This window comes from Eschrichtius robustus, chromosome 20 (genome assembly GCF_028021215.1).
Source record: "Eschrichtius robustus isolate mEscRob2 chromosome 20, mEscRob2.pri, whole genome shotgun sequence".
Taxonomy (NCBI): Eukaryota; Metazoa; Chordata; class Mammalia; order Artiodactyla; family Eschrichtiidae; genus Eschrichtius; species Eschrichtius robustus.
Window position 1 is genome coordinate 45,519,672 of NC_090843.1, and position 20,326 is coordinate 45,539,997.

Here is a 20,326-nt window from a genome sequence, read left to right on the forward strand (position 1 = left end):
AAGTCCAGAGAATCAGTCCCGGGACTATTTTGATGAACCCTGAATGGAAATTAACAGAGAGGGGGAGGTAGCCACTGAAAATACACAGTGGCCCATAATTATTGCTCCATAAATAGCTAGAAAGACGCACAAACCCCCCAACGATAACCTTGATCCCCAGCCAGTTCTAGGGACTCTACGCCAGCAGGAGGTCTTCCCAACAAGACCATAAGCCCCCAGGGGCAGGGACACGTGCGCGTCTTACTCATCACTGACGTGGTGCCCGGACTCAGCGCGTGTCTGTGCTGCAGGAAAGTACAGGGTGGGAATCGGCAGGCCTGGGTTCTAGCCCTTGTTTGGCTACTGTCGCCCTGTGGAACTCTGCAAAGTCACTACCTCTTTCTGGGCCTCAGTTTCCTTCTTCCAAGTTTCTCCCGGTTCTAATATTCACTGATTTTTAAAAAGGTTGCGACTTCCGGGGACCCTAGAGAATCCACTTCCAGTGGGATACGCCTCCTCAGACGGCTCGGTGGTGTCTCAGGGCCGTGTTTCCCGCCCGACCCCTGCCCTGTCCCTAGTACCTGCTCCAGCCCCTCCAGTCCCGCCTCTCTGGGTCTCCTGTCACCATACAGAATGCCTAAGCCAACAACCGCCTGGTGACCTCACCACAACCCCAGCTTGTCAGAAAGCTGCCGGGCCTTTGTTTGGCTTGCAGGCTCCCTGACTTTGGTGTGGAGATCACAGGTCCCAGCACAATAGCCATTGTCTTCTCAGTAACGCCCCTAACCCCAGCCACGCCCCCCGGGAGCTCCCCGCTCCAGCTCCAAGGATTACTACTGCACAGGGGTACGTTACTTTGCCGTCAGGCCAGTGTTCATCTGGAGGCTTCTCTGCCTCTCAAGAGTAACCCCAACTTTCTTCCCGTGTGGCCGAGCCCTCCCCTTCTGTGGCAGCGGGACCCAGAAAAGCTCCCCTCCCTGGCCCCCCAGGCTTCACGCTGGACAGTAGCAGGCTCCCAGAGACACTTGAAGGGGTCATGCTGGGGGGATGGGGTGCAGTGTGGAACAGATGCTTGGAGACGGCCCAGCTGCTGGCTCTGAGCCTGCGCCCCCAGCACTTAGGTCAGCGCCCAGGTCTCAGGCCTCTCCCATCAGAAGGGCAACCAGCAGGCGAGGGGACGAGCAGTTTCAGAACCGTCCCCCGAGTTAGAAATGGTGCTCGGCTCTCCTTCTGCAAACCCTTCCCCGGAGCAGGCAGCAGACTGTGCCGCAGTCTGTCTACACAGGCACCGAACCGACCTCAGTAAACACATCCACTCCGGGAAGCCGGCTCTCCTGGGAGCACGAAGCCCCAGGGGAAGATGTACTCATCCCATCCCCAGCCTATGCCCGCCGCAGCCCTCAGCCTATGCGGGTGCTTTCCCACCAGGAAGGTGTAGGCTTCCATCCTGCCAAGCCCACCGCCCAGAGCAGAGGCACCTAATCCCGGCCGGGGCCTGGCACACGGCAGCACACATACGTACTCAACCAGTTTTGGCCAACTCATCACCGCCAAGATTTCAAGTGACCCGCCCTGCCCTAACTCTGGCGGAGCACAGACGCCAACAAGCAGAGTGGCCCTTCCCCAGAGGGCCCTGGGCTCCTCCCGCGGCAGCTGGACAGAGCCCCGGGGATGCACCTGGATGGGGTGGAGGAGGCGAGCCCTCTGCCTGCGGCGTGGACCGGGCACACCCGCGAGGCAGCCTGCTCCGTCTCATCCGGTGGTGGCCCTGACCCGCTGAGTCAGCAGCCGCAAGGGCAGAAGAGAGGAGCCTGGAGAAGAACGAGGCGGGCGGAGGGCTCCCTGGAGGCCGAGCAAGGAGTCAGAGCAAAGCCAACTAGAGCCACACGCTCTTCTCACGAGAATATTCCAGCAGCAGGAGGAGGCCAGCCCTAGGACCATCCAAAAGCACTGCCTCCTCTGAGATACCCTGAGCGCCGTGGGGAGAAGCCGGAGGGTTGGGTCGCCGAGGCGTTGGGGCCCGGCTTACCTGGCAGCTTGTTGGGAGGGGAGGTGCTGGGCTGGTGCGGGGGGGAGCCGTGGGAGAGCAGCGGGTTCAGGCCGTGCGTCTGGCCGGAGCTGTAGGCGTCCATGGCCAGCTTCTGTCGGAATGCCTCCTCCTTCCTGCGGTTCGCGAACCAGTTGTAGACGCGGACCTCAGTGACCAGGTTGGAGCCCAGGCCGTGGGCCTTGGAGGGGGAGACACCTCGCTGCAAACATTCCGCCCTGAGAACAGGAGGGAGGGGAGGTGGTGAGCAAGGGCGGCCCGGGGCCGGCCCGCCGGCCTTTGGCCCCAGACGCACAATCACGGGGGGCCTTGGCAAGGAGGGCGAAGAGGCCACGGATAGAGTGGGGGAAAGCCTGTCCTGAGAAAAGGCCAGCCCATGTAGTTATCTGATGAGACGGCGGGAGTGGGGCGGAACACAGGTCTGGAGCAGGCTTGCTGCCCCGGGAGTCAGGGGCGCAGCCTCTGGTGTGGCTCCTGAAAAAGAGAGGAAGCCGAGGGGCAGGCAGCTCAGGGAGAAGGTCCAGGTGGGCCTCCTGACTCCTCCTGATGTGGTTATTCTTCCCACCCTACAAAAGGCAAGCTCCCGGCTCTGTCTAAGCCCTTCCAAGGCACCCTGAAACGACTTCTGGTCTTCTGGGGTTTGGACATCCCACCCAGGTACCAGGGAAGCGAGATTCCTCATTCACACAGCAGAACCCCTTCCAAGGGGCAGGCAGGGTGAGGTATAAACGAGGACACGCAAAAGACGGCTGGTCTCTAGTTTTATCGCTGCTGATGAAACCCCAGTGCCAGGCGTGAGAGAGATTCTTAGACACCAGTGGATACTGGGGGGTGCTTCTCCTCAGCAGGGGGCCAGAGCACAGCGGAGGACGCTGTGACATGTACGGGCGGATCGTTTCGCCGCCCCACTCCCCGGTCTGACCTCCCTGGCTGTATCCTCCCACTGCCAGAGCCAGTCCAGCCCAGAGAGAGGTCTTAACCAGAGCAAAGAGCAGATTTTTTAAAAAGTCAAGGTTGGAGTCAGGGCGGATGGGGCAGGAATGAAGCAAAAAGATATCTTGAGGATTTCTAATAGTTTTCTTTAAAATTCCATGTCGTTAAGAACAAATGAACTCTACAAAAAGAACTCTAATCAGTGTGGGCAGAGTGGAGGGAAGATCTGAGTAATTCTTGCTCTCCTGCTAAGTTTCCTTTGAACCAATGTGTGTACAACATTTGGTCGAGGCCAAAGCCAGTCTGTGGCTAAGGGAGAGCTTTTCCCTGGTCTGTAAGGGAGGTCAAACACATGATTCTCCCTTCATTGGCATCATATTTTAGACCAGCATTCTCCAGCATTCTCTGGGATAATAGTTCATAGGGGTATACCACAGAGAGACCTCCCATGGTTAACAACCAATTCAGCAAAGTGAAGTGGGTTTCTTGACTGCAGGACTTCTCAGAGCCTTTAAAATATTAATGTATGCCGTGACTCCCTAAGAGGAAGTGTGCAGAATGATGCTTCTCAAACTGATTTATTAATGGCTTGAAATGAGGGTCCTGTGGAACACACTTTGGGAAACCCTGATTTGGCCACTTATCTGGATAACTAATGTCTCAATATTCCAGGACTGAGGGGATGGAGGCTCGGGTCCATGTGCTTGCCTGCCTGCTCGGGTGAGCTTCTGGTGGTGTTACCTGTTGCACTCCTCCACTAAGGCCTCCCTCTCTTCCTTGCTGGGGTTCTTTTGCCGGTCGTAGGCCTGGTACAAGATTTGCTGGGACGCGGGCCCCCATTTGAACCGGTTGCGACGCATCTTCTTGTTGGTGGGCTCAGAGCAGGCATCATCGGACTGCCCAGGCCCCTGGCTCTGTTGACTGAACTCTGGAAAGAGAAACAGCAGCTGATCCTGACTGCTTTTGTCTGTCAAATTTCCAGAACTCTGGACTGTCTGGTTGAATTCTGAAAAGAGAAAGGAGTAGATTTGATAGGGTCTGTAGCCTTCACTCAGCAGACACACAGACAGATAGACCAATGGAAAAAAAACACCTTTATTCCTCTCCCCTGAGCTTTGGGATCTGCTGTTACTGTGGATGGGGGTGCAGGGGGTAGGCTCGGCTCAGGCCCCTCACTGCCCACTTCTGTTGGCTCCACCAAAGCCACCCCTTTCCTTTCTTTGGAGGAGCTCAAACGTGGCCGACCATTGTTTGCAGGACAATTTATTATTATTATTATTTCACTGGCTCACTGGTTCTCAGACATGAAGCAACACTCTGAATCCTGAACTCTTGTGTTTTGATGTCAAGGAGATGAACTCCATCAAGTCTCAGGTCTAGGGGAAAAAATGCTCAAAAGTACAATTTGCACTTAGACAAAGTGTTCAGAGGCTGAAAATAGCTCCCCCCACCGCTCGCCTCCTAATTCCTAGGGATCAACATTATAGTGTTACGCTCTTTGAAAAACCCCAAACCCCAAATCTTTTGACTACTGCTTTGAAATAAATATAACTGGACCTTTGTATTGGAAAGAGAAGAAGCTCTTTAGAGCTCAGATCATTTCCGAGGCAATGGTGTGTGTGTGTGTGTGTGTGTGTGTGTGTGTGTGTGTGTGTCCAGGGGTCCATTTAGGAGGGAAACAGCCCAAGAGGGAAAGGTCTTACAGACCTGCCCTCACATTTGAAAGATGGGAAATGCAGGAGATAGCAAACACAGGACCTTCCTGGGAATGGCATTTAATGAGTTGGAGAAAGGTAAATATAGATGGCATGATGCCCCTTGTCAGTCCAATTCCCAGGACCCAGGCACACTGTGACCCTCAATATATTTTGGTTGAATGAATGAATGAAACACGGCAGTTCGCCTGACGGTGATTCCCTAGCCTTTGTGGTTGCAATGAGATTTGATATTTGCTCATGGAAGAGGCAGCCTCGTTGTCCTCCTCCTCACATGTGCGTGAAAAAGGGTTCATCAGGGTGATTAATTCCATTTTACAGATGAACAAGTATAGAGGCCAAGGACCCTGCTGAACAAGGACACGTAACGGATTCATCTCCTAACTCCTGGTCCCTGGGTTCTGGACCTTGATGTTTTTCTTTCTTGGTTCCTGGAGTCATCCCCACAGGTCTCAGAAAATCCTCAAGGTCCAAAGTCAGGCCACTACTTAGTGCTTGAATCCCGTCCACAACACCCTACCACGTGGCCTTCCAGCCCATCCACCTCCAGCAATGGGGAACTTACTACCATCTAAGGATCCATTTCCATTTTGGTCCATCACAAGGAGCCATGGGCGCCTAACAAGCCTGGACTCCAGATGCAGGTGGTGTTGGCCTTTGTTTAACCAGTTGCTGACCGACCAGGTTAACGAGCTGTCTCCCAGGTAGATGGACTGAACGTGTCACTGGGGCCTTTGATTTGGGCCCCACCCACTTCGGATGATTCTCAGGCCACTTAGGGCTCTGTTTTCACTGGTTCCCAACAATTCCTTTAGATACCTGAGAATGTCTCTGCCAAATTTACTGGCAGGAAGTCACTGACTCAATGAAATAATGTAGGGCCCCAACCAAGTTCCTTAATTCCTGGTCCCTCAGCTTCCCCGCCTGTGGAATGGGACTGGGTGAAGACCTACGGGCACTAAATAGTCTTTTAGAACATCTGCCCCTAGTCAGGATAACGGTGATGATAATGATGATTAACCAAGTTCCTACGGAAGTTATACTTTTCAAAGTGCTTTTACACTTCCTATATTATTTGGTCTTCATAGCAGCCATCTAAGTACAGTGACTTTGGGGAGGATCACAGTGGGAGAAGGAAGTCCCCTGCTCAGTGGGTGTCTGTCTCAGTGACTCCTCTCCTCCCTGTGGCCCTGTGGAGTTACCATGAATAATAGCCAAAGCCAGTATGGATGATCCCAAGGACCCAGGATCAGTTTGAGGTTCCTTATTTGATGTGAACAGATGTCATCACAGGGAACATTTATTGAACCATTTCTACAGTGAGGTATTATACAGAATCCTCCAAATGTATCCCTTCATCTAATTCTCACACCTCTCTGTGCAAGAAGTATCGTTATCTCCATTTTACAGATGAAGAGGTTAAGGTTCAGACCAGTTAAAGTTGCATGGGCTTGGGGCGGGAGCCAGGACGTGAACCCAACCTGTAGACGCTAAACTCATAACCATTGTATCACCATGCATATGCATCACCTCTCGCTTGAAACAAAACCCAAACAACAGACCCACAAAACCTTCCAACTGGCCTTGGGTAGAGGTAACTGAACTGACTCCTGAAGTTCTGCCTGCGGTGGGTGCGAGACATGCCCGCAGTTGCCCACACTATGGGGGCTGCCTCTGGCTGTTGGCTGCCCATTTTGAAGAACTAGACTCCCCCATGTCCTCCATCCACCACCAACTCTCCCCCACTTCCTTCCAGATTAATTGGGGGAGGGGCACAGAAAATGTTCATTGCCCATAAAAATGAACTTGGAGAAGTTGGCTTCGACAACCTCTTTACAGGCTCAGGAGCCAGCCTGGACAAGGAGATTCTATCTGCACAGATGGGTTCATGAATATTACCATTTATTATTTTTAGTTTCTCAAGAAAATTTATCATGTGTCATCTTTTTTTATCTTCCCCACTCTCTCTTACCACTTGCCACGTTCACTTGTGTCCCTCTTTTATTCATCTCACTTCCTATATTTTATCCCATGCGTGCATGTCTTATATTCATCCTTTAAGAATTGGTTGAAATGTCGCCTCCTCTAGGAAGCCCTCCGTGATGTCTCTAGGCAATTTAGCAATTCCTCTGCTGCCCCTCGTGTATACTTTTATAACAACTCTTAGGAAGCAGCTGTCATTATTTTTTCAAACATCTCATCTCCCTCATTAGGTTGTAAATCCCTGGAGAAAAGGACCTGTGTATCTCACAGCCCAGCGAGTGCTTGGCACCTCATAGGTGCTCATACAATATTTACAGAATGAAGGGATGCTTTGTAAGCTTTATGCCTCATGGGACTTTAAAACAATAACAATAATTTTAAAATCCTTTGCAGAGACCGTCATACATTTTTGCAAAATGTCATTCTCAAGCATCTTGAGAAACTTTTTGGGACTTTTGTCTTTTTAGAAGCTTCTGGCTGTCCTCCTTCTCCTTTCTGAGGGAAATCCCATGGCACACAGAGAGGTAGCTCAAACTGGAGATGCTGCCTGAGGCTTGTATTGGAATGAGGGTGTGTCCCAAGGGTTCTCTGGCCTTTGGAGACTGTGGCTCCTGAAAAATTTTCTTGGGCTTTCCAGGAATTACAGGGAGTTGCTTCATGTCAGACACACAAATTCTTAAAGACCTAGGCACCATGGATGGTGAATCATCCCAGAGTTTAAAAGGGGCCTCTTCCCCTCAGTAGCAAAGAGCTCTCACTTTGCTTCTTCTAACCTACCCATCTAATGCTTCCAACAAAAGAGCGAACCACCACAATATGAGATGAACCCTTAAACCCTTTCCCTCCACCTTGAAGTCCTTTCCAGCCCACAGACATTGAGACAATAAATACTGAAACAATCACTTCAGGTCAGTGTGTGACAGAAAACAAGAGTGATTTTAAAAAGTAGCCCTCCAGTGAGAGGGGAAAAACCCTGCCCAGACAGTGGTAGAAACTCATATCTTGACAGAGAAGCCCACGGCCCAGAGGATAGTGTGTGGGAGGAGTGAAAGCTCATATAAATTTTTCCTAGAAAAAGGGCTGGATCGAAATAATCAAAGTGTCATGTAAAAGTATACCTTCCTAAAGTAAAAACAGTAGGTCACTGATACTCTTATCACTGAAAGGCAGTTCAAACTTCCCTAGACTTCAAAACAAAAATCTTTGTGTTACTGGGTAGAAGAAATCTTGGGACAAAAAGGAAATTTGGGAATGACAATGGGAATGACAAGAATCCATGGGTCAGAGTTGCAAATGCAGACACTTTTAGTGTGTCCTGCTTTAGCTAGAAGCAGCTTCTTCCTCCGATAGGCTCACTGGCTGGGGGTCTCAAAACTCTACCGATTCTGGTAAACGTGAGCAAGCATCTTAAGTTGCTTCAGAACTCAGTTGCACCCCCCTACCCAACCCTGCCAAATAACAGGATCAGGTTCTGAATACATCTATATATATACAAATGCCTTCTATTTTTTATACTCTTTTCAGAGAAGAGAAAAATAATGATAGTGGTGATCAATATTATTGATTGCTACTAAATGTCTTCCTTGGAAACTGATCCATGGTCATGTATCAAGGGGAGATGCTTGGCTTACTTTGGGGACGATACTCCGCTGTTACCCACTTGGTTTCAAAGAGAAAGATGTTGGAAGCAGGGACCAAAATATTCAAGGTGCACTGCACACACTGAAGGGCTTGTCAAAGCAACTGGCTGGGTACTAGGGGATCGTGGGAGAAGAAAATGATGTAAGTCAACCCATTGTGCAGCAGCTCTGAAGGCCAGATCCACATGCCAGCTTCCTTATATTTGCCAAGTGCTACGCAGACCTTGTTGATGAAGAGGAAACTGAGGCATTCCACAGGGGTCAGAGTTAGGGCAAAGGTCACTCCTGGTTGAGGCAGAGGCAGGATGAAAGCACTTACGTCGGAGGATCTCCCGTTGCTTTCGGACGTACCAGGTGTACAGGGCGGCGCGCTTCTGGGTCTTCATAGGGGTGCCCTTGTTGAGATGCTGGGAGAGGTGTGACTGGTTCAGGCCGGTGACGTCGACCACCTCCCTCTGGGGGATGTTGTGTTGCTGCATGTAGCCCTTGATCATTTTGGCAGCCCTCCAAGGGTCCTCGCTAGACAGATAAGCAGATGGTTAGGACGCTGGTAGAAGAGGTCGGGGAGAAAGACCCTCTTTCTAGAGCTTTTACCTAAACTCTGTGTAAAACTCTGACCTTCCCCTGTTTCTCCTCCTGTCCAAGTTACATCCTGGGGAGAGGCCAACATAGAACCTAAACAAAAGAGGAGATGAAAGCTCCTATATAGTGTACTCCATCCCTTTCATCTGAGACTAGGAGGGCAAAGAGGAAGATGATTTCCCTGCTTCAGGAATGGGAAAGCACCCCAGCACTCTCTCTTGGGAAGCAGAAAGAGAAGTTCCTGCTTTATTTTGCTTTCCTTCACTTTCCTGGAATGTGAGAGACTTAAACAACGGCAAGAGGCCCACTGGACAGTGGAGGTGCCATTAGCTTGGGGCTGGGCTGGCTGATCCGACAGTGACAGAGGGCAGAATCTCTAAATTCACCTGGACTGCTCCCCCATTATTTTCCTTCAGAATGGGTGTCTCCGTTTCTTGTCTTATAAAACAGGAGTAAAACTTTTGTGTCCACCTCCTGAGAAGCAAGGAGGACTTCTTAGCCAAATGTTAAACAGTTTTCAGAGTTTCAGAAAAGTTTTAAGAAATGATGTTCCTCCCTGGGGCTGAAGAATCGCTGCACTGAGTTGAGGCCAGTAAAGTTAAAAAAAAAAAAAAAAAAAAAAAAAAAATCTTCACAGCCCCGCCTCTCAAATAAGACCAAACGGAGGGAGAATAATTTCAATTTCTGAATAAGATATGAATGATTCCAAATGCGATGTTTTCTTGTATTCTTACATTTCTCCTCTGACAGGGTAAGAGTGTCTGGAAGTTAATCTTTCTCATACATTTTAAGCTTGGGATAAGGACTTACATTTCTCATAAACACAGGTAATGCAAAAAGCTTCTTTAGAACACTGTATGAGTGCCTTTGAATTTACTCCAAATGTTTTCAACTTTGCCAATATCTTTTCTTGCTTACTGAATAGGTGACTTAAAAGTGAGAGATATAATTGAAAGCAGAAATTAAGAAAACAGTGCACAGTATAGAACAAAAATATTCAAGAAGCAATACAGCCACATACACTATTTGTTTAATGCAGCTACATATTTAACTTAAAAAAAAAAACAGCATCCCTTTACTGTATGTTGATGTATATAATAGCCTGACAGAACATGAAAAAAAGTGAAGGGAAAAATTAGTTTCAGAGGTAATAAAAAACAATGCTGAAAAGCAACATTTACAGTGTTGCAAATGAAATAACCGATTTATTTCTAAATGGTATTTATAATATGTCAACTAAAGTTATGTTTGTGTAATTAATTTTTAAAAATCTAGTAATTAAACTGAGATTTTTGTAAGCATTTGAAAGATTGTGATCATTTTAGCAAGTCTTTAATATTAAATTTATGAAAACACAGGCTTTGACAGACATGTTTTGAGAAATGCAAACAAGATTAATTACATATAGCTTAATATATTTCTCAAATATTTATAAAGGTACTTCCATGTAATACAACATAATGAAGTAACAACAGGAACAAAAAATGAGGAACTGCGTCCCGGTTTCAAGCATGGAGAATTCACCTTGAGTAAGAGGAAAGTAATGTAACATTTTGCACATACCCGTGTAAACATCAGAGCTCATTTAAAATCTTATTTTCTGGTGAATATTTCCACAGATATTTTTAGGGTAGAAAAACACCTTCAACGGATACCAACAATAGCTTCGAAAGTTAGAAAAAGTATTTGGATTTTAAAAGTTAATGCTGCTTCAACAGATTCTTTGACTTTTTTGGTTTTGTTTAATATGTTTTTACTTGTATTTATTTCGTGTGTCTGAGAAACCTAACTGAAATAGTGTAATGTTCTAAGAGCGAATGATTCCGTTAAGAGTGAATTAGCTTAACAATTGGGAAGGTTAAAAAACAAACAAACAAACCAGTAAAACCTTATAAACGATAGCAAATCTTTCAGCCCGCATTGAAGGACCAGAGTTGGGGATAAGATGGCGTAGTTACACCTTTACAGCTCTGACCACAGAATTCTCATGCATTCACCGGGAAGAGCCCCGAGAGTCGGTTACGTTTTGAAATTTGAAAATACAGCCCGTGATCAGGGGTTCCCAACCCCGATAAACACACAGAACGGGAGAAGCGCGCCCGGGCATTGTGCTCAGGACGCAGGTGTCAAGCGCCCGACCTCGGCGCCCGCCTGGCCAGCCCAGCACGCTCCTTTCCAAACAATGCCTCGGCCGCCCACAAGCAGAGAGGCCCTGGACCCCGTCTCAGATCGCCGTGATTCTTCTTTAAGAAGCCTCAAGCCCGGCCTCTTGGGAGCAACCAACTTCCCAACTTTCCACCGCGCGCCAGCCTAGACCTGGGGCCGGGGACCCGGCAGCGCGCAGCCCCCGGCCTGCTTTTCTCGCCTTTCTCTTCCAGGAGATGGAAAGAGCGGCCGGGCGCTCCCCAGAGTGACTTGCCCTGTTCTTTTCTTTCCGCCTTCGGGGAGCGAGGCGGGCCAAAAAGGGAGTGCGTGCGTCTGGCGGTCAGCAGCCGACTGTGCAGTGACCTGGGGACCGCTAGCGATTTCTTGAAAAATTACTTTAATCAAGTCCGACCACTCCCGAAGTTGGGGGAGGGAAGGCAGCAAACGCTGGGGAAACGGAGCGAAACCTTGGGGTCTGTCCTGCGTCCACCCGCCCCAGCGGGGGTCTCGCGCCCCCTAGCCTCGCTCCCCGCCCCCTGGAGCCGGGGGCTCTGCTCAGCGAAGAGCGCTGAGGTCCGGGGCTCCGGGCCGGGCCTGGCTCTCTGCCTGCCGGGCCTGCGGCGTCGGCGGCCCTGGGGCAGCCCGGGTCCGGCGCCGGGTCTCCGGGCGGCGCGGGGGCTCGGCTGGGAGGGCCCGGCAGCGCGGTGCGTGTGCGTGGGCAGCGGCGAGCAGCCCCGCGTCCGCGTTCTGCTTTTCCTTCCCCCTCGAAGCCGCCGCGTTTACAACTTCACCAATGAATAACCCGCCTCTCCGTTCAACCTAATCACGACTTTTTGTGTATCTTTCTGTTGATGATTTATAGAAATAAATTAATAACACCCGAACTCCACGTGCTGCAGTTTATATTACATCTCTGCCGCGTCCGGCCCGGCGCGGGGCTGGGTGCCGAGGGGCGCCCCAGGTCGCCTCGGGCTTCCCAGGTCCTTCCAAATCCCAACTGGAAGGCGGGCCGCCTGCGGCCAGGCATATGGGCCTAGGTCCCAGGGTTGGGGAGGGGGGGGGGGCCCGCCGGCGGGCGGCGGGAGATCGGTCGGTCCGCTGGGCCCGGGTCAACCTCCGGGCCGCCCTGGCGCCCCAGCCGCTCCTCTTCAGACCCCTCTCACCTTCCTGCACCCTAACCCCGGCTGGGGAGAAACCGCCGCCACGGGCGAAACCGCGAGGGAAGAACCTCAAACCTCAGAACTGTAGCAACACACTTTCGGGAAGTAAAAAAAAATCTAGAAATTCCCCTGACCGTTTTGCTAGAGAGTTAGCCGCCGGGTCCCCAGGTAGCAAATTCAAATGCAAGGTCATATCCCATCCCAAACTGCCACTGCGGGCGGGTGACCGAGGCTGCCCGAGTCCCCGGCGCGACTTTGGTCCTGGCCCTGCCTAGAGACCGCGGCTCTGAAGGGTCCGAGGCCAAGCGAGGGGCTTGGTCCTAAAGCAGAGTGGCCGGGAGCGACGTGCGGTCTAAGGGGACCGCTCGGCTCCTTGGATAATTAGTAACCAGCTGTCAAAGCCCTGGGCCGCTCGGGAAGTTTTAGCAAACGACCCGGGGCCGGGAGATAGACCTCCCGCCAGCCTGCCTGGATTCCCCAGGGACGCCGGGGTGTCGGCGGCGAGATCCGGAAACGCCCTTCTTTCTCCCACCAAATCCGCTGCGAACTGGGGTCTTGGCCGCATTTTCCCCTCGCTTGCTTAGTGACGTGGTTTCTTCTGCCGCTTGAGGATCCACCCTAACCTGACAACGTGCAAACATTTCCTTTCGCGAATCTAAACGGGCTTTGGGGATTCCGGATAACCCTGGGGTCTCGCACGGGCGCTGCAAATGGGAGTGCACTCCAGAGAAGTCGCGCCCCAGATCCCGTCCCGGGTGCCGCCTGTCCCTCTGCTAAGAGCGGCAGGACGCCGTGCCCCAGGCCGGGTGCGTTTCCCCGGACCGCGCAGGCGTTACCTCGGAGAAAGGCTTGGCCTGGGGCTGATGCGGGCCCGAGCCTGGTCTCCTGGGAATCTCAGCGGTTTCACCGCGCCCACTCGCACCTTCCGCCGCGTGGGCAAACCTCCGGGCAAAGGGCCCCGCAGCTCGGGTTCTCCCAGGCCGAGCTCCAGCCCGGCCGGGAGGGCCCCGCGGATCCCGGGCGCTGGCCTGGGCAGGCGTTCCCGAAGCCTCGGGGCTCGGGCCGTCTAGTTGAGGGACTTGGAGGGGTCCAGGTGTTGGGAGAGAAGCGGAGCGCCCCCCGGGGGACTTCTCTGGTGAGAACCAGGCTTGGCAAGAACGGTCGCGCGCAGTGTCGCTCAGGCGCTGGGCCGGGGGCTCAAGGGGCTCGGGCGCACACTCCGCACCTCGGCCCGCGCCTACCTGAGCATCCGGTCCACCTCCGCCCGCTGCTCCGCCGCCTCCTCGGTGTTGAGGGCTTGCAGCTCCTTGAGGATGGGAGGGGTGTCATAGTCGTCCCCGTCCTCGGAGCCCTCGTCCCCGGACAGACGGCCCTTGGCGTGGCCGTTCGTGAGAGTATGGAAGACCGGCTTGGTGTCCGGCTCGGCCCCGCTCCCAGGGGACAGGGGCAGCGTCTCCAGCTTCACCCCGAAACTCGGGGATGGCAGCAACTCCTCCAAGGCCTGGACCAGCACCTCCTTGGTGACCCCGGAGCTCAGCAGGGCGCTCAGGAGTTCTTGCTGGAGCGACGTGAGCTTGGACACCATTTTCCAAGGACAGAAAAAGAAGGGGGTGAGGGGGTGAGGGGGTGAGGGGGTGGGTGGGTGCGAGAGAGGAGGGTGGAGGGGAGTTTCACAAGCGAACCCCAAGTCCAGGAACCCCCCCACCCTTCAGCCTCCAAACACCTGTTACTCCCCGGGGTCCGGAGTCTCCTCCGAGAGGAGTCAGAAAACTTCTAACTTGCCATGATCGCCACCATTAGGCCATATAAGATATGCAAATTAGTGGGGAGGGCCCGGCTTTCGGCCAGATGCAAATGGTCGTGGGGAGGGGGGAAAACCGAGAGAGGGAGAGCGTGAGGGGCAGACGGGGAGAGCAGGAGACCCGGGCCGGGAGCGGGGCTGCCAGGGTCCACTGTACTCACGCCAGGGGGCTGAAGAGATTCTTGTCCTGGTTCTGTTTATCAGCCAAACTTTAGCTGACCTTTGGACTTGTTAAACAAGTAGCTTGCAGCCTAGTGTGGAAGGCTCCGGGACTTTTCCACCGGCTGCGGGTCCGGCTTTAGTCCGGAGAGAAGAAGAAACTGCGCTTCGGGGGTTCAGGTGAGAGCTGGAGGAAGCTGGGGTGCTCTTGGAAGAAGGAGATGGAGGGGGATGCGAAGAGCAGAGACCCTCCGACGCGTCCCAACCGACGCAGGCGATGGGCCGGGAGAGCCAGGCGGGCGGAGGATAAACTGACCGCAGGGGAATGGACGCGGAGACCTGGGGGAAATGGGTCGTATTAGGTGGGGTGAGTGTGGGTTGCGGGGGCGGGGGTCCCATTTACTTCTACCTGAGCTACCGCTCTGCGGACCCCAGGCCCTCACCAGCTGGGTCTAGCGGTTTGGATTTGCACAACTGCCGGCCCGAGAGCGTAGGCAAGCGGGAAGGAGGCCCGGAGAACACTTGGGAGGAGGCACCGACTAATTTATGACCAGAGGGAGTAGCCGAAGTTGAGCTCCCCCATAAGCGGGGCTGCACCAGCACCCAGACTGGCCGAGCCGTGGAAAGCTGGACGCCTGGGCCACTGGGTTCCCCGGTTTAAACCAGGACTATCAAAGCGCCTCCGCTTTCGGGGCAAAACTAGGATTGCTGGGCCTTCCTTTCTGGCAGTGAAAGCAAAGCTTGGCCTGCGGCTGGATGGACAGTTGGAGCTGCATGTTCTCTGGGCCCACTGATTTCTGGTTTATTCGCAGCTCCAGGACACAGCGGTTCCCGGGGCCAGGGGCGGCGCTCTGCAGAGGCGAGGTCAAGGTGGCCCTGGCAGGCGTCTCCCACGCCAAGTTGGGAAGGCGCGGAGTAAGCCGCTGGGGGAAAGAAGTATTTTTCCACGCCGGCCTGGCCCAGGAAGGAAGCCGGGAACCTTTCAGCGCTATCGGAGTTTCACCTGAGGCCTCTCCCTGAGGCGCCCAGGGGAAGGAAGGATGCAGGAGTCGCACCCAGACCTACAGGCTGGACCGGACCTGCAGAAGAACAGGGGCTTTTTAGGATCCATCGCTCACAGTGCCACAGTTCCTGGGGCAGAGAACACCCCCTTCCCCTCTCTAAGCCTCAGGTTCATCATCTGTGAAATATCGAAACCTAAAGTGCAGGGGATGGGGCATTGTACACAATGAATGAGACCACCTGTGAAACCCTGTGGTCTAACAATAGTGTTCACACTTTTCCTTCCGGGAAGGTAGGAAGCCAGTTCCTAGTAGTAAAATCTAGCCCCTCTGGAGGTTTAGGATTCTCAGAATCAGGCAGATCCAGTGCTGGGGTTGGAGGGACCGGGAGATTCAGAATGAGCAGGCAATTTGCAAAGGAGCTTCTAAGCAAATTCTCCTCCCTTCCCACCTTTAAAAGACAATTAGGAGGAAGGGGGGAATTTCAGCACGGGTGGGGTGGGGAGGGTCTGCAGTCCTGTCTGCTTGTTTCAGGATCAAATCTCCCAGGTGTATGAGGGCTGAAACTCCAGATGTGGCTGATCCAAGTCAGGCTGCTAAGGAGCTAGGCTGCCTCTTTTAAATACAGGGTCTGCTCCACACGCCTGGGCGACCCATGAGAAAGGGGTGGTTGTATGCACAGAGCTCTGGGGGACCTTTACACCGTCTCAGTGTCTTTCCCGGAGAGAGGGGTAATAAGTTCATAGAAACGAGGGCTCTTCATTTCACCTTATTGTCTTCTAGTTTGTTGTGACATACGGCAGATCCTTGGCCCTCACAATTCAGCCCAATGGGAGAACATTTTCTGCCTACCCAGCTCCCCTCAACGGGGATAATGAAGTGTTCAGAGTAAATGTCCCTGGAGAACAATCGCTTTTTCTCTGTCTCTCACTTACTCTCAGGATAGAAGCAGTCAAGTGTAATGAAGATCAGTTTCTGTGTTTAGCTGGAAAACCCATTAAAAAACCAGCCATCACTTCCCTTTTACCAACAAAGCTTTGATTTGTGGTTCCAACTGCTGTGTTCCCCGTCTGACTCTCAAGCTTCCTTACCTCTCAAAATTCAGGTGTCAGAAAACCCATTCTTCCCCCTACCCCAAGCCAACTATGGGAATGTACAGGAAGTTGCACAGAGTACAGGGAAACTTCCTATGCGTGTCCAGGTAATCTGGCTATTAATATCCAGCAACTTCCTGTAACTCTCCTGTCCAGATCTACCTTGTATATACCACCTGATGCAATATGGGAGCTCACCAACCAAGTAACTGCAACTATGGATCTGTGAGCAGATCCAATATCTACCCCTTCATATGGAAATTTAAAAAGAAAAGTGTAAGTATCCCACTTTTCTTTTCAAGGATGTGGGTCACAAATGCTAACCAAATGAGTTATCGCAGAAAACCCTTTGGTTAAGCTACCCCCAAACAGAGGAAGCCAGAGTACAGCTGAAAAACCCTTGTTTATGCTTCACACAAGATAAAGTAGTGACGGGCTGATACAGTAGCCCCATTTTAAAGAAATGGGAAAAGAAGACATAGGACACTTTAAGGAGGTGGCTTGGAGCTACTGTAATAAGTTAATGGAAGGCTTGAGATTGGGGCTCAGGACTTTTGAGCAGGACTTTAGGATGAAAGAGGAAGGGCTCCAGTTTTACTGCTTTGGGAGATGGGAAGTTAAAAGGGGGAATTCTGCTGTGATTCCACGGCAGAGAATAGAGAGCAGATGTTGGAGTCAAACAGACCTAAATTTGGGTTCTCCAATCTGCTTAGCCAGCTGTGCAACTTGGGCACATTATATAATCTTTCTGAGCCTCAGTTTCCTTAGGTGGAAAATAACGATAATACTCCACTGTGTTTTTGTGAAGATTAAATGAGTTAGTAGCTGCAGGTGTCTGGATATGATATGTTTAGAAAGAGGCAGCACATCATGAAAACACGCCAAGAAGTGAGGCGGCCGATCTCTTTGGTCTCTTTTATTCCCAGCTTGTTTTTTTAAGAGTTACTGAATTCGAAGAGACTGCATTAGGTTCTTCTACTCAAACAATGAATTCGCTGCTCAAATCCCAAGATTTTCTATGGGAAATGTAGTCCCTGGTCCAAGATAATTTAAAATCCTGATGGCTCATTACTGTGTGAAGGTTTTCCGGGCACCACCTTGGAAGTTTCACAGAATGGCAAGTGTGATTGCCATGGACTCAGTCTCTCCTGTAACTTCACGGCATAAAGGATATTTCTTTCCTGCTCTTGTGCACACAGTCTTCCCCCTACTTTCCAGGCTTACCCTGAGTTGCTTACAGCAGGGAGAGCCTGGTCCTCTCCGTTCCCTGCTGCTCTACTCTCCAAGGCTTTCACATTGACTTGGGAGAGTCTCTAGAAGGCCTCAAAATGAAATAACCTCTAGAGTAAAACGTGAATACTGCCCTACCCTAGTCTGAAGGAGGTTGGGGGCCTTATTGTTGGAGAGCGGTGCTGCAGCCTAGAGAACATTCTAGACTGTGGTATTAGAGCCTGAGTTTCCAGCTCTAGATACAACACTCTTTTTGGGATAACTCTTGACCTCCAAAGGCTTGGCTGAGCACCTTTTCTGATTCTGCTTCTGAAAAATGGCCAATTTGGTCTGGATGACCATTTAAGTTCCCTAACTTTTCTATGATTTGAAATTCCGGAATTAGCAGGGTGTCCATTTCCAGGCCTTTGGGCCTGATCCATGAGCTCAGGCCAGAACTCTGGGTAGTGCTGGACACGGGACTGGTGACTTGCCTGTGAGGAAAGACACCACGGACAGTAAGCTCCAAGAGGGCAGGGACCATTTCATGCCTTACTCTTCAATGCCCGGAGAGGTGTCTGATCCATAAGAGATGCTCAGTGAAGCCCTTGTTGAATAAATGAAAAAGTGATCATCCCTGCATGATGCTATTAAGGGTGATTTTTGTGTCCTTATTTATACTTCTCAATTTTCCAAGTTGTCAGTAGTTTAAATACCTTTCCCAGACGCAAAAGGGTATATATTGTGTGATTCCATTTATATGAAGTTAAAAAGCAGGAAAAACTAATCCATGGTGATAGAGGTTAAAATTGAGGTTATTGGGGGATGTATTCACAGGGATGGGTAATGAGGGAGCTTTCTGGGGTGCTGAAAAAGTGCTGTATCTTGATCAGAATGGTGGATACGTCATCAGGCTACACATTTAGGATTTGTGCATGTTGCTGTAAATGATACCTTAGTAAAAAGTAAATAAACAATTCCAAAGTGTAAAATGTAAACATTGGCAGCCATCTCCTTAGTGCCCCCTCTGTTTACAGTTGATGTGTGGCCCTGTACATTCTTCCCCATTCGCCATGTGTAGTTTATCACCGCTGAAACTTACAGACTAGCATATTCCAGGGGTGGGCAAACTTCTTCTACAAAGGGCTAGATAGTATTTTAGGCTTTGTGGGCTTATACTCTGTCACAACTACTCAACTCTGCTCTCACAGACAATACGTAAATGATTTGTATGGCTATGTGCCAATAAAACCATTTTTAAAAACAGCTGGGTGGCTGGATTTGGCCTGTGGGCCACCGTTTGTCAACCCCTGGATAAAGCACCTGTGTAGGTAGAGATCCATATATCTGAAAGAGACCTGAGAGGCATCTCACTTCACTTCTTCATCGTTGGGATGAAGAAGCAGATTCAGGGAGGAGAAATGACTTTCCCAAGAGATATCAATATTAGCACAGGGCACTGGGGAGATCCTGGTTTTGGAGTCAAATAGAGCCGTTGTTTGTGGGTGTGGCTTTGGGCAAGTTACTCAATTTGAGTCTTTATATTATCACCATGTGTCAACGGTGATAATAACGGAATTTCTATCTCCTAGGGTTATTGGAAGGATTCAATTAGATAACACAGCAAAACACCTTGTAGGGGGGCTGGCACAAGCTGGACTTGGTTTCAAATCAAGTGCTTTCTCAATCATAGCACACAGCTCACGGGCTCCCTCCCGCCTCCCTTCCTTCCCTCCTCCTAAAGGCACGACTTCTGGTGTAAGTTCACTGACAAACACCACCGGGTGTCTACTACCTGTGAAGTCCTTCAGGGACAGCTACAAGCTTGTGACAAATGGATGCAGGAAGATCTCAAGTACTACCACCCCAGCCCTCAACTTCCTTTCTAGAGATCCCTTCCAGCCCTGCGCTTTTATTTCCCAAACAAGCCGCTATCAGATGATCTTCGCCAGGAAAACTCCTAAGGGTAGAGGAGATTTCTCTCATTTTGATTCAACAACCTACCTCCTTCTGCCGGTTCATTTTTAGAAATAGGGTGTTCCCAGGAGCTTGTAAAAGATTAAATTAAAAATGAGAGACCTAGTATGATATTAAACTAATAAATACTACACCTGGCATAGACAGCCTTCACTCTGGAGCAATAATCTAGCCCTTCTACTACTACACCCATGAAAAGTGAGATTGGCAGGGGCCCAGCACACACCAGGGGCTCCATAAGTGTTTATTGAATCAACGATATGGGCCAGGCTAGTGTTCAGAAAAGAAAGAAAAGCGATACTCTTTACTAAGATTTCCCGGACTCTGCTTTAGGATTAACATTCAAAGAAGTGTTAGCGAGGTGTCTTTGCTATACTCTCCCCTGTATTCCTCCCACAAACCTGTGAGCTGGGCAGCGTCAGCCCCGCTTTAATGATGACGAGATAGAGGCTTTAAAAGCGTAAGGATTGGCCCAAGGACCCACAAACAGTTAAGGAGTGGACCTTGGCCTTGAACTGAGGACCCCCTAATTCCATATTAAGTGCCTTCCTTCTGGTTCTTTTGCATCTTTCAAACCCAAACAGAGGGGGGAGCATATAGAAGCACCCTGAACAGTCTCAGTGAAGAGAAATCTCGTGATTGTGTGAGTGTGTGTCTGTGTGTGTGTGTGTCTCTGTGTGTGTGTGTTTGTGTGTGAGAGAGAGAGAGAGAGAGAGGGATCAAAGTCTTCTTTCCTGTCTGAGGACATACCAACCACGTAAAAAGCTATAACATTTGCACAGCGTTTTATGATGTGCAAAGAGCTTCCTCCTCATTTGATCCTCAAAATACTCTTGCAAAGAAGGCAAGGCAGGCATTAGTATTCACAGTTCACAGACGAGGAAACTGAGATTCAGAAAGG

The 20,326-nt window shown here is 50.9% G+C and overlaps 1 protein-coding gene and 1 long non-coding RNA gene across 7 annotated transcripts in view; one reads left to right on the plus strand and one right to left on the minus strand.

Annotated features, from left to right (window-relative positions):
* HNF1B (HNF1 homeobox B) overlaps nt 1–13,769 on the minus strand; it is a 53,369-nt gene extending 39,600 nt beyond the window's left edge. For 3 of the 6 annotated variants that reach the window (XM_068530014.1, XM_068530012.1, XM_068530011.1), the window contains exons 1-4: nt 13,426–13,769; nt 8,617–8,816; nt 3,701–3,887; nt 2,009–2,244 (exon numbers count right to left, since the gene is read on the minus strand). In XM_068530014.1, coding sequence (XP_068386115.1) covers nt 2,009–2,244; nt 3,701–3,887; nt 8,617–8,816; nt 13,426–13,769 — 967 coding nt within the window. Of the gene's footprint in view, nt 1–2,008; nt 2,245–3,700; nt 3,966–8,616; nt 8,817–13,425 lie in introns of all 6 variants that reach the window. The other 3 variants (XM_068530013.1, XM_068530010.1, XM_068530009.1) reach the window with 1 other exon arrangement.
* A 320-nt stretch (nt 13,770–14,089) lies between these two features.
* On the plus strand, nt 14,090–18,712 carry LOC137755309 (uncharacterized). The gene is made up of 2 exons (XR_011071990.1): nt 14,090–14,324; nt 14,957–18,712. It is a non-coding gene; the product is annotated as an uncharacterized lncRNA (long non-coding RNA).
* Nucleotides 18,713–20,326: the final 1,614 nt, after the last annotated feature.